A 14,801-nucleotide genomic window follows, 5' to 3' on the forward strand; every position below is an offset into this window, starting at 1 on the left:
CACTGCCCCTGGCTATAAAGGACCAGCATCTTCTACCTGACCGGCACTTTGGCAGCAGTGGCGGCGGAGCCGGCATATTTACTTACTTTGATCGTCCTACACACAGGTTTTGCCTCGAGGCGCAACAATGTCGACTGCCACTTGGGGGCTTCACGGCTGCGTCTGCGCAGGATTGTTCCCATTTTGCCACATCATACAGTCTTTGGTTTGGTGGGATATGCACTTACGGCTGACGTAGCTTTTCTAGTGAAATCAGAGCCCCGTGACCTTGAACTGGCACTGCCCCTGGCTATAAAGGACCAGCATCTTCTACCTGACCGGCACTTTGGCAGCAGTGGCGGCGGAGCCGGCATATTTACTTACTTTGATCGTCCTACACACAGGTTTTGCCTCGAGGCGCAACAATGTCGACTGCCACTTGGGGGCTTCTCGGCTGCGTCTGTGCAGGATTGTTCCCATTTTGCCACATCATACCATCTTCGGGTTTGGTGGGATATGCACTTACGGCTGACGTAGCTTTTCTAGTGAAATCAGCGCCCCGTGACCTTGAACTGGCACTGCCCCTGGCTATAAAGGACCTGCATCTTCTACCTGACCGGCACTTTGGCAGCAGTGGCGGCGGAGTCGGCATATTTACTTACTTTGATCGTCCTACACACAGGTTTTGCCTCGAGGCACAACAATGTCGACTGCCACTTGGGGGCTTCACGGCTGCGTCTGCGCAGGATTGTTCCCATTTTGCCACATCATACCGTCTTCGGTTGGGTGGCATACACAGTTACGGCTGACGTAACTTTTCGAGTGAAATCAGCGCCCCGTGACCTTCGACTAGCACTGCGCCTGGCTATAAGGGACCTGCATCTTCTACCTGACCGGCACTTTGGCAGCAGTGGCGGCGGAGCCGGCATATTTACTTACTTTGATCGTCCTACACACAGGTTTTGCCTCGAGGCACAACAATGTCGCCTGCCACTTGGGGGCTTCACGGCTGCGTCTGCGCAGGATTGTTCCCATTTTGCCACATCATACCGTCTTCGGTTGGGTGGCATACACAGTTACGGCTGACGTAGCTTTTCGAGTGAAATCAGCGCCCCGTGACCTTCGACTGGCACTGCCCCTGGCTATAAGGGACCTGCATCTTCTACCTGACCGGCACTTTGGCAGCAGTGGGGGCGGAGCTGACATATTTACTTACTTTGATCATCCTACACACAGGTTTGTGCAGAATCTTGTATGTTTCCTTTTCTTACTTACTCCGTCGCTGCTGCCAAATGTGAAGTGTAAATGTCCGGTACTAAAGTGATGCCTAAACTAGCCAAGTTCCTAAAAGACATTCGGCAAGAAATGTGTGACATGTGAAGTGCTATTGAAAAAGAACTCCGAAAGGAATTCAAAGATATGAAGCATTCTATTGATTTCTTCAGCAACCAGTTTGATGCAATGACAAGACAGTGTGCTGCAATTGAAAAAGGAAAAGCTTCTTTAAAGAAGGAAAACACTGCTTAGCAAGTGTCTGGCCTTGAGGAGAGGGTGACAACCCAGGAACAGTACTCAGGAAATAGAAGCGTTGAAATTAAAGGTGTGCCATTCACTGAAAATGAAAATCTTTTTGCAGTAGTAGCGAAGCTCGGCAGCCTGGTCAATGAGCCTATCTGTGACACAGATGTCAATGTTTGTCACCATGTGCCGCGGAAAGACGGTGGCTGTCCGAATATTGTCTTTCAGTTTCGTTTGCGTTCAAAGTGTGATGGGCTCATTGAAAAGGCGCGAAAAAAGCTTATATCTGCCACTGATCTCGGTCAATCTGGTCATGCTTCTATTTTCGTAAATGAGCACCTGTGCCCAACACTAAAGAAGCTTCTTGGGCAAGTTGTTGCGCGAAAGAAAGACAAACGGTGGAAGTACGCACGGACTTGAGATGGTAAAATTTTCGCGCAGGAAACTGACACGTCACGGGCGCTACGCATATCTGCAGTTCAAAACCTTGATAAAATGGAGTAAGCGCTTGCAAGTGTGCATCAGACGTCGTCCTTACTGCAGCAGTTAACCCTTTCGCTGTCGGACCTTTCTGGCCGTGACGCACCTCCAGTGTCGGCTTAGTTTCAGGGAACGAGCATAACAGGGAATGAACATAGCAATTTATTTTTGATTATGATTGGTATACAAATAACATAGTCAATGCAATATGCACATTTCAATGTTCTGCAGCTGTTATTAGGAAACATCATCATCATCATCAGCCTGACTATAACATCCGTTCAACATCCGAATCTGACGATGCGGAACTCATCTCTTCGTCGCATTGGACGCTGTCCGAGTCCAAATCCGAGCTTGGCTCGTATTCTGAATCGTAAGAGCCACCGCTCCAATGAGCAGACGAAGGTCTCGCGCCGCTCAGCTATCCGAAAGTAACCGCGTGCAGGGAGGATGCGCTTTCAGTCGCCCGCACAACGGAGATAAATGGGACGTTGTGTGATCAAGAAGAGGGAGATGGAAAAAGGCTAAAACAAAGTTCGAAGGGCTTTACGTTTACTGCTGCAAGTCGAAAGCGAGGGTGCGGCGAGAGAGCGAAAGCAGCAATCGAGTCACCCTTTTCGGAGAGGCAACGGCGGCGCGTGCGCCTGAACTTGACGCGCCGTAGCAGACACACCAACAGAAGAAAAATAAAAACAACAACCCTTGAACCCATAACCACACGCACGCAACGCATGATCCAGCGAACGCGGAGCCACCGCGCCACTCGGCAAAAGGAGAGGGGGGCGTGGCAGTCGCACCGTACTCTTCGATACGTGTACTAACACAGGTCGGGGCGAAAATACGAACTTGTAGGAAGAGTCAACAGATGGCGTGGCCAAGTCCGGGAGTGCCAGCTTAGGGCTCAGGCGCGAAATTTTGAACGCGCGATAGAGAACGTACCGGTACGTCAGTGACACTGTGGGGGGGAAGCGCGATGACGTACCGGTACGTACGTGACAGCGAAAGGGTTAAACATGGCTGAAAGACTGTTCACACCAACCGACGTTGGTAAAATATTTTCTAAGAGAAATTAGTGCACATCCTTTTTACATTTAAACACGCAATCTGCACGCAATAAGGACGATGATCTCAATGCATTGCTGTCTTTTTTTGTTTTTTTTTATTCGACATTGTCATGATGTGCGAAACATGGTATCGCAACGAAGAAGCGCTGCAAATATCAGACTATGTCTCTCATTATCTGAATTGGTGCAATAAAAAGGGCGGCGGTGTTTTGTTGCTTACTAGGACTAACTTGCGTTGTGAATTGTTGAAAGACTTTACTCAAATTACTGCCGACTTTGAAATTTTGACTGTTCTTCATGGTCACAGCATTCTTTCTGTGGTATATCGCCCACCGGGAGGGAATGTGGTTAATTTTCTTAAATACATTGACAATTCGCTATCCTGGGTTAACGATAACGACTACAGTTTAGTTTTGGGTGGTGATATTGATATTAACATGTTACACAATAGCCCACTTCACAGAGACACATTGCGGGTACTTCAATCAAATGCTTGCATTAATACAATTATTGCTCCTACTCGTATTCAAGGTGACTGCCAAAGTTTACTCGATGTTTTCATTGCAAATTTTGACACACAAGGCATTGAATCAGGCGTCATCACTGCTCACGTCAGTGACCACTTGCCTGTTTTTCTACTTGTTAATTCACCTGTGTTGCCCTCGCATCTTTCTAAAGATCAACACTTCACATTTCAGGATATTAACCCATTCACGCTTGAGAAATTTCACAACGAAATATTGCGCATAAACTGGCAAGACGTGTATAACGAAAAAGACTGTGGCAAAGCGGACGAGTTGTTTTTATCCTTTTTTCAGAGCGCTTACAGAAAGTCATCTAAAGGCAAAACAACAAAAGCGAAAAAAGCAAGGAAACCTTGGATTACCGACAGTAGGTTGAAGTTGATCAAACAAAAAGATGCTCTTTTCAAGCAATTCCTAGGCACAAGGAATGCAAAGATTTAGCCGAGTTCAAAAAATTCTGGAATAACGTTAATGGTACTCGAAGGTAGCAAAATCGCAATATTTCGAGAAATTATTTAATGAAGAAACAATAATGCGAACCAATATCACCTGGAAAAAAACTAAACGGTTTACTTCGTGTAAACAATCAGCCAGAGAATGCAGCAGAGTTAGAAATAAATAATCAGCCGACGTCAGGCATGGCATTGGCTGACGCTTTTAACAATCATTTTGTATCGCTGGTGAATAGTTTCTACGATCCTCGTTGCACAGAATATGTAAAACCAAAAGTCGTCGAAAGTGCATTCCTAAGCCCCAATGACACTCATGAAATCAACAGCACGTTTCTTAGCCTTCCAAATAGCAAAAGTTGCGATATTGATGATTTGCAGATTCGCCCAGCTAAGCATGTTCTAGACCTAGTCTGTCCTGTCTTGGAGCACGTGTACAATCTTTCATTGGCAAATGGTATATTTCCTCGGCGCATGCAGATAGCAAAGGTAACAGCACTTTTCAAATTTGGCAACAGAAACGAGCTTTCAAATTATAGGCCAATATCTATCCTGCCTATTTTTTCTAAATGTCTCGAGAAATTGATTAATACAAGAGTGACCCCTTTTTGTAAAAAGCACAATGTAAATACAGATTACCAGTATGGGTTTAGAAAAGGTTGTTTAACAGAAATAGCTTTACTGATGCAAAAAGAGATAATTTTGCGAGGCTTTGAAGACAATGTAGTTACTCTCGGTATATTTATTGATTTTTCGAAGGCTTTTGACACCCTTAGTCACAATACTCTACTAACAAAACTGACATTTATGGCTTTAGGGGAACTTTCCTGAACTTAATTAGAAGTTATTTGCAGTACAGGTATCAGACCGTTGTCGTAGGTAACAACTGTTCAAAAGATTTGCCTATATTCTCTGGAGTTCCTCAAGGAAGCGTACTAGGACCAGTATTGTTTAACCTGTATATAAATGAGATAGCTAATATCAATACTGGCGCACAATCTGTTATCTATGCCGATGACACTAGTTTATTCATAACTTCTAAGGACGTGAAAGAATTGCTGTGTGTTGCTAATGATACACTAGCCCAAAGAAACCAGTGGAGTTTATTCAACTCAACTCATTAACTATTAATACTACCAAAACAAAAGGCGTGCTTTTTCAGCCAAAAAACAAAAGGCATAGCATTGACGGACATCTAAGAATAGGTGCTTCTTTCATAGACATTTTACTATCGGTTAAAACCTTAGGTGTCATATTCCAAGAGAATATGCTGTGGAATGACCATGTTAACATTATTGCTAAAAAACTTGCACGAGTTGTTGGAATACTAATAAGATTACGCTTCCTTTTACCATTAAGAGTGAAGCTCCTACTTTATAATTCTCTTTTTTTATCTCATGTTAACTATTGTCACCTCGTATGGGGCAACAAGACTTACAATAATGTAAACATTCTATATTTATTGCAAAAGAAAGCCATCCATGCAATTTCAAGCTCTTCATTTGATGTACATACTGATCCTCTTTTTTGTCAATTAGATATAACGCCGATAAAATCGGTCTACAATAAAATTTTGCCAAAATGCTTTTTAACAGAACGGTAGCACTAATTTTCTCGTGCACATGTCAAGGCTAACATTAAATACAAGCAGTTTCCGTATACGTCACAGAGAAACTTGGCATATTCCACACTCAAGAACTAACTATGGGAATCAAATGCTGCACCATGAACTACCATCTCTAAACTCTCTTCATTAATCGCCATACTGATTATTTCAATTAGGTGCCAAACTTGCTACTCATATTGTCATTCACGTGTATGCTTAGTGCTCTTCTTTGTGTTTTGTTCTGATGTACAGGCATTCTAAGCTGTAATTGCACAGTGACTTATTTAGTTTTGTATTTCTGTGAATTTTACCCGTAAATGAAAAGTGATTTATGTTGTCTGCATTTTGTTGTTTTCCTATTCCTGTTTTTCGTAACTTGTATGACAATTACAATTTCAGCATTCATGTCAATTTTTCGCCGCTGTGCAAAAGTAACTTTGTACAAATAGTCCCATTTATCCACACATTGTTTATATTTATATTGTTTTTCCAATACATCTGTTCATCTTGTATTTATGCACGCATTGCTATGTGATGCCAAAAGAAACCAACAAGGGACACGGACCTAGTCAGGCCGATTTTATGGCTTTTTGTCTGTGCCCCTGTCATGTGCACGTTGTATAGATACAAAAATAAAATTCAAGTTCAACCGTACGTTACCATACTTTATGGCATCATGGTACATCTTTCAACAACATGCATATTTCTACATCTGCTGTTAAGGTACTTGGATTCATCACTCTGGGTGATGGACTGCTGTTGTAGCACTCTGCATGGAGCAGAAGCAGTGTCGCATATTGGAACTACCTAGCTCTTTGTAGTTCACACGCAAAACATCTTTATTTTATTTTCATTTAAAAAAAGAAAACTGGAAGGCACTAAAGCACTAATGCTAATGGAGAAATTATTTTGCTTTTGCACTAAAGCACTAATGCTAATGGAGAAATGATTTTTCTTGAAAAGCAGATTGTACTTTTGAGTGAATGTGAGCTCGTGTGACGTGTAAACCTACTTCACCATATTTCACCATTACGTCAACTCGGGTAGGCAACTTATAGCGTGTAATGTCCTCACATCTACAGCGATGAAAGAGGGCAAACTGACGAAGCAAGGCACAAGTGTTGAAGGAAGCTCAAGCTTGACGGTTGATCACTGCTGCTGGGCTGTGGGTGCGTCATGAAGGGCTGTTGTGTAACGCTAATAGATAGGTAGGGGCACTATGCACATTGGAATCCCTGCACATAGGCATTTCCATGCTCCACCCCCAGTTGCAGGCCAAATATACATTGTTCTCCACCTTGCGCTTCGCAGTTTACTGACTTGTGCACTAAGCCATTGCCTTTCCTCCAGCTATCTCTTACCACGTTGATTCAGCCACACCTCTTGCCTTTTGTCATGCCTAGGTAAACAATGTGGTGATGTGCTCTGTCTGTGTGCAAGTGTTTGTGGGGTTCGCAGCAGTCCTGGTTTCATTGAACCCTTTCAAGGCCAATGACGTAAATACAGTATAAGGCACCACAAACATGTCCAAAATGGGCGATGCCGTATACTTACGGCGTCGTCTGTACATTTAAAGAGCGTGCCAATTTCCTTTTTTCTTTTCTGGCATATGCTGCGACTATATGGGAATACAGAGAATTTTTTTCTTGCACCTCCCTTTCAGTTTTCGTTGCATGGTTTGTTTTATTGGCGCCTGCGTGGGTGGGCGTCAGTACAGGTTTTGCTCCGCGGGCGGTTTCGGCTTCTTGCGCTTGCAAAACTTATGGCTATCTCGTTACTAATCGCTCAAAGGGTGACCACCTGTTTCTCGCTCGTTTAGTGCTCACAAGGGTGCGCATAGGAAGAATGCCGCCGTGCATGCTTTTCCACATCTTCTTTTTTTTTGATACTCGCGAAAACAAATCGCCTCTGGTTGGCAATAGCATGAAGATTAGCGGAAGTTTGTCACACGTATTGCATTTCTGACAGGCGCACAGCCACAGAGTTTTCTTGAGTGCATTCACCTACGCAGTTTGATTACACTATGAACGTAAATGTTAGTGTAAGAGCAGGAACATTTGACACTTGCGGAATATTCTCGTGTGCACATTTTCTAAGCCTTGAACTATATGTATAACAATGCATTAATTTTTTAATTCCTACAAGTTCATTTGCTTTCTTTATTGTTATTCATGAATAAACAGTACATATATACCAACGTGAAATATTTTTTTTCACTTTACGGTCACCCTAGAAAAATTACGGTAAATTTTTTTCAACATAGGTCCCTCAGAATTGGAATCTGCAATAAAAAATATCGACCCTGGGTGGTCACATGTGGCGAGAGAAATTTACCCTGAAAGGGTTGAATGGCCTTGAAAGCCTTTAGTCTTCACGAAGTGCTTAAAAGCCACAAATTTCATTTCTGGCTAAGCCTCTTGGACTTTGTCTATCCACAAGGTCATTGCATTTGAAGAGTCAAGCCAATCCAATTTAGTTATTAGCTTTGTGTTTGTTGGTGGTCTATTGCTTGCTAAGCCTTCTTCATTTAACGTACGAGGAGACACAAAATTTTTATGTAGTAGATAAAATTATGGTATTGGTGTCCCTTGTCAAAAAGACTGTTTTAATGCTATTTATGCATTTAATGTTCTAAAAAAATGTCATTTTTTATTTCGATTGCTTTCTTTAAAAGGTGCCAATAAATAAATTGTCCAGCACTCGAGCATTGGTACCTTTGAAACCAATTGCTCTATCCCAAGATGCTTTAGAGTTAATTAAGGACTACCTATGAGCTGTGCAATAAACCAGAATAAAAAACATGTGATGCATATTTGTGGAATTATCGAGAAAAAAAACTGAAAACACAAAGAAAAACTGCCTTTTGACAAAGCAATACTTTGAGAAAACTGGCAATAATATAAAATGAGTGGAATTTAATAATCCTAGTTGATCACTTACCTTGATACATAATAAGACAGCTTGCCAAGTTTCCTTAGAAAATTTTCCTCGAGTAAAGGTCCATAAATGATATTGCAGTGGAAAAATTGTCAAATTTTCGTTTCAAGAAAAACGAGAATGAGAATTATAAGTTGAATGATAGGAATAAAGCAAAGCGCCCGAGGACTAATACTCTTTAGAGATGTAACAAGCCTCTTCTTGAGCATCCTCCTCGTCGTGTTTTACCCATTTATAACCTCATATTTCTTTCCGGGCTGCTTTGCTCAATCAGATATCTGACAAGATGCCTTCATGAAAAGAAAGTGGAGCTCAATTAAATTTCCTGGAATGCATCTAAAGTTGTGTGGTTCCTGCTGTGAAAGTGGCAGATATATGGGGCAGGGGGGAGGGTATGCAACAAATATTCACCTAGCCTACTTGATCTAAACAGGTTTTACATCTACCACAGTCTAGCGTATTGCCTGTCTTTCCTTGATTTTTTTCTTTCTTCACTAAACCTATATACAAATTTTAGCTACCTGTGCCTGTAACGATTCTGGTTCTGTCCATCTCTTTCTTCCTTTTCCCCCCATCGATGCTCTAAACCATCTCTTGCTTATCTCAACTGCTCACCAGTAAATGCTTCCATATGCTCTGATTGCTGGCGCTTCTGAAATGTGGACTGTTCCTACGGCTATTGCCAGATCAGGCCAGTGAAGTGCCTTCTTATGTGAAATTTAAAGGGCCCCTCACCAGGCCACACGGCAAACTTCGGTTATACGCTGGAAGTTGTTACGTGTCCTCCAGGGAGCGTTCTGCCGCAAAAATTTTTCAAATCGGCTCATTAATGCCTAGATAGAAATATTTCAGTGCCACGAACCCATGATTTCAAGAGGCGAGCTTTACTGCAAACATACGCTCTCTCCACTTGCCTCGTCTAGCCTGTGCAAGCGAAATTCCTTCTCTGCGTTTTCTTATACCGGAGCTCGAGGATTGCGCGACGCGCACGTCACGAGCCCCGCCTTCATACTTTTGTTCACCTCGCTTTTTGTGGTGCAGTGCACTTCCACTGACAACGTCGTGCTCGAGCTGTTGTGATTGTCTCGTTTCGCGCAGCGCACAATTTTGCGCGCTGTGCACGAGGACACCTGACTAGCGGTATGAGTCAGTGCTACACGAATACTGAGACAGACATAAGCGAATCACAGAGCATGATCCCATGCTGGAACACGCTAGAAAATGACTGTTTCGGCGTCTGCATACGCGACGTTGGAACAAGCAGACGAAACGGAAGTACATCTCTCTTGCTGCGATGCAAAGTAAAACAAAAACATGAAGACATTTAGTTTGTATATTTTATTATTTCGCTAAGCTTTAATTCATCTGTTCAAGCAACATATTTCTCAAATAACAGATGTTGCCTTGAATAATTCTTGAAGTGTCTCCATGAGGGATGTCAGAGCTCAAACATATGTACGTAGGCGCACTAGCATGTGTACATCATCCTCTGGCTTGGATCAAGGTGACCACGAGGAGAAGGGAAAATGGTGTTCGGCTTGAAATTTCAGGCCTTTCCATGGCGCGTAGCGATGTAATACTTTCCAGATGATCGTTATCGTGCATTGTGTTCTCTGTGCTTGTCAGCTCAAAATGGCCAGACCTAGTGAGGGGCCCGTTAAGCAATATATTACCGAAATATTGTAAACTATTACGTTTTTCACATCATATAATTGATGTTTGCGAGAAAATTATACTTGCATATTATCGATCTAGAATATAAAGGTAAGAAATGTACAACTGAAATCTGTCAGTTTAAGTTCCACAAATTACGGTATATACTGCAAATTAGCCCGTAACTTTTGAACGGCATAAGGTAGAGCCAATATTCTTTTGGCGATAGGTAGAGGAGTACATTTGATTGCATAAAACCATAAAATTAAAAGAAAAATTCAATTTTTTGAAGGAAATTGTTACTTCAAAAGTGTCTTGATACCTTAGCTTTTATTTTTTGTGGGTAATGAAGGAAAAAGCTTCCTTATCATTGACAGCAGTGGTTTGTTTCACGGCATCCCGAAGAATGTTGTTTTAGACGTGATTTTAAAAAGGCAGCAGTGGAAAATGTGGACACAAGATGAATGAAAAGGGTGGCATAAATGCCTGCTATGAACTAAAAGGCCGCACTGTAGTGGATGTGAAGGACAACAAGAAAAAATGTTTGCACGTGCCCCAGGGAAGGCAGCACTGAGCTGTCAACCATGGACGCCATATGTTCACTCTTGAAAGGCATGACAGTTCTCTACAGAAGATAATCGAAGGCTGACTTACGCTCATGCTACCACAATTATTTATATGGCATGCTTTGACTGTAAGATGCACTTCTTCATTCCTGTGACAGCATGGAACGTTTCTGTCTTTGAAATTGGGATTGCATTACACTGTCATGACATCTGTGACAGTGTACTGGTGGTCAGACAGCATTCTGCCAGTCAACGACTCACTCGATAGGTTTTTGAGGCTACATTCTGTATGTCCAGGGCTAATGTCGTACACAAGCACCGAATAAAATGGGCGCAGGATGGTGCCCCAATAGCTTAATTGATAAGAGCATCGCGTGTGCAATGTGAAGGATGTGTGTTTGACCCCTAGCTTTGGCAAGATTTCTTTTCAGCCACTTTTATTTCACTTCACTTTATTGTTTATACATTTAATTTAAACATACCAATTAACGTCTGCTATGGCTTCCGTGGACCTTTGTCACTTCATATTGTTGCGATAAACAAAAAATTGAGTCTCTCAGATCTCAATCCCATTCTTCTTCTCGTTCATTGCAACTAAATGTAATTTTATACACTTCTCTGATATGGCATACTATAAACTTCTTTGTGTGCCTTCATAACACCTGTCAAGTTTTCATGTTGACTTCAAATGTTCTGCATGGAGGTGCATATCTTTCGTAGCTTACTGCCAACTGTAAACATGTTGACCTCAGATTGACTGCTTACTTTTTTTAAGTCTGTGACAAAGAGTGAATGTAAGGTATGCTCGTGACACTATGTTCTCCTTGCGCTGTTTGCTTGGTGCGACCTTTGCATGAACTAGATGATGTGGTGTAGTAGTACCCTTTTCCCACATCCACAGGTAGTGGCAACGATAGAGAAACATGCTTGTAATTAAATGCACGATCTCGCTGGTTCATTCTGTTCTGCCAATGTTCATTCTGCGCACATGACTTACTCAAGGGACTTGAGGCAGGATGCAGCTATACCATTTTTATAACTTTTGAATGCTTAGAGAAAAAAATTTAGCACTGATTAAATGATGTCTGCAAGTAATGCCAGAATGCTAGATAGTCCATGAACATCATGGTAATATCTAGAAACAGTGCTATTTTGTTTATGTATTTTCTGGGTGAATTTCTTTTTTCCGCAAATACTGCTATAAATTCTGTGTGTACACTCAGGAGACTGCACGACAGCAGGCCCTTAAGGAAGAGCTGGCCCGACAAGATGTTTTGCGAGAACAACTACGAGCCAAGCTGCGGAGCATTGAGGAGGTGGCTCAGCAAGCAGCTGCAATGAGCAACAAGACCACCATGGTGCCAGCAGAGGGTGGTGCCCGCTTGCACCTGGACACTCAAGATGTGCCGGGACTGTGCAGAAAAGCTGAAGGTCTCTCGGGAGCCACTGAACAGTGCGGAGACACGTAGATGCTTCGATACGGCGGTGCAAGGGATTTTGTAACTGTTGCTCCCTTTTTCACATTTGTCATTACACATAAAAATCATGTGTAATGTAGAGTGTCTTCGAGAGTATTATGAAACAGGGAAAAAAAATTGTATTAGTCAAGTGATACCTGAACAAATAATTGAGGAATACTAGTCAGGTCTTCCTTATTGCTTATTATTCATTAACCCTTACATAGTACAGCACAGTCATAGTGCATGAGTCAGAGAGAAAGAAATAAGTGCTGCTTCTTGATATACTTAACAAACAACTACGAATTTTGCTAATGATTATTTTGTACTGAAAAGATTTTGCGCCAAAAAACAACAAATCATCACTGTTGTCACTGTTGATAACTTTTTAGTCCTTTTAGAATTTTATCTCCGAAGTACTTTTATCTTGTTTGACGAGCAACCTTACCTGCAGAAGAAAGGCATATGCATAGGCTCTTGCATAGCCCCTATACTTTGCAATATCTTTTTACCATCTATCGATCGCTCTTTACACGATAGTTTTAATCATTTTATTAATGACAAAGTCCTTAAAGTATTTCGCTGCATTGACGACTTTTTAGTGGTTTTAAACAAGCAGAGCTCCGTTTCGAATGAGGCTACAGTGAGCAGTGTTTTAGATGATTTTAGAAACCTGGGGAAAGGGCTTTGTTTTACTTATGAGTTACCGCATAATGGTTTGCTCCAGTTTTTAGATTTACAGTTAAAGTTTTCAGATGGGCACATTTGTTGGGCTTACTCCCCTCTTGCGCAAAAAGGGCTCTTGCCGTATAATTCGGCCCACTCAAAGGTAGTGAAAAGAGGCATTGCGAACCTCTGCCTAGAGTCTTCGCTCCGGAAGTCGTGTGTCCATGAGATGCAAGCAAGTTTTGACAACCAATTGGGCAGGCTCGTTGCAGCTGGCTTCCCTGAGTCGGTCTTGGTCCCTGTGGCAGAAACGCTTTTGAAGAAGTTGAAGGCTGGGGTAAGTAGGGTAGAGCCGAAGAAAAAAGAGTGGCCTATAGTGGTCCCATACATCCATAAAGTCACGCACAGCCTGAAAAAAGTGGCTAACCGGTATAATGTACCGGTGGTGTTCTCCCCTCCCCAAAAGCTTGCCCAGCTAAGCCGTCGCATAACTTGCGAAAGCCAAATGCCTGGCTGTCAGAAGAAACATGGTCAGCGTTTCGTAAAGTGTGCCACAAACGTGGTATATGAAATTCCTCTGTCCTGCGGGAAATCCTACATTGGACAGACGGGGCGTTGTGTCAACGACCGACTTAGGGAACATGCAAAAGCTATAAAGAATAATGAAGGTGAGCGACTTGTGGATCACTGCAGGGCTTGCGCCAATTGTTTACCACGGTTCCGCGATGCGAGGATTTTGGGTAGAGGCAAGCATCAGAGATCACGTGAAACATTGGAAGCCTTCTACATCAAGAAAGCGGGTCCGAACTGTGTTAGTGATACGTCGGTTTTTCTTTACGATGCTGAGCTGAAGTTTCTATCACGCCTACTCTGATAAAACCTTGTACTCCATGTTGCCTTGTACGCATGCGCGGTGTTGTGGAGGGCTATATATGTCGAGTGCTTTCACCCTCATTAAACAGTTGAAGTAGCGCCCGTGGTGTCGTCGTCTTTCTTGTGTTTGTTGTTTTTTGGCGCAAAATCTTTTCAGTATGAATCACCAACTAGCCCAGCACTTAACTCTTCTAATAGATTATTTTGTATACTTCTTTTACCGAAATTTGCCAAGGGAGGTACATTACATGATTACTTATATTTGTACATATTATATAGACATTTGATGGACCAGAAACTGCATAATAAAATACAATAGAATTCTGTTAATTCGACTCTGCTTCATTGAAATTCCATCCAGGCCGAAGGTCCTGGCCAGCGCCCACTCGTTTCACTGGCCCAATCTTTCGTTAGTTCGATCCTAAAATTGGCCTTTGCCAGATAATTGAAACTTGACCTATCAGCACACACCCGCCTTATCCCTAGTAACCCCAGTAGCAACACCTTATAGCGGCAGCATCAGTCTCGACGGAGCTTAGAGGAAAGTAAATGCATTCAACACATGCCATGCATCATTGAAAACACCTATTTTCAGCCTTAGCTCACAATGTCTGTCTATGGTATTTACCCCATTCTCGCATGCACCTTTCCTTCTCTAGAAAATTGGGCCTAAAATTGGTATGCGGTGCAGATGGATGCACTCACACACACACACACACACACACACACAAAAAAAAATGCTTTGCGGCATTCGTGTGCTTTACTGCATGATGAAATGCGGCGATTTAGGAAACCAATTGCCATTGTGTAATGCATATTATAACCTTGCCTATATTACTTGATAAAAGGTTAGGTGTGCATTTGGTGTTGGCTTTATTTAGGAGCTTGAATGTCATTTTTATGTTTGTTTTACACTTTGGGCACATAGAAAGTGGGTGCGCGTTTGATTCTGGGGCGTTAGAATTGGGCCAATACTGCTAGATGAATCAGAGGTGCGTTTTGGCATTTTATTATGATAGTAACTATATG

General features: G+C 42.4%; 1 protein-coding gene across 1 annotated transcript in view; it reads left to right on the forward strand.

Moving 5' to 3' along the window:
* LOC126539946 (protein MIS12 homolog) overlaps positions 1-14,102 on the forward strand; it is a 55,467-nt gene extending 41,365 nt beyond the window's left edge. Inside the window, exon 5 of the mRNA XM_050186769.3 lies at positions 12,000-14,102. Within this exon, the coding sequence (XP_050042726.1) occupies positions 12,000-12,245 (246 nt within the window). The 3' untranslated portion in view covers positions 12,246-14,102. The remainder of the gene's footprint in view (positions 1-11,999) is intronic.
* The last annotated feature ends 699 nt before the right edge of the window (positions 14,103-14,801 follow it).

This window comes from Dermacentor andersoni, chromosome 2 (genome assembly GCF_023375885.2).
Source record: "Dermacentor andersoni chromosome 2, qqDerAnde1_hic_scaffold, whole genome shotgun sequence".
Taxonomy (NCBI): Eukaryota; Metazoa; Arthropoda; class Arachnida; order Ixodida; family Ixodidae; genus Dermacentor; species Dermacentor andersoni.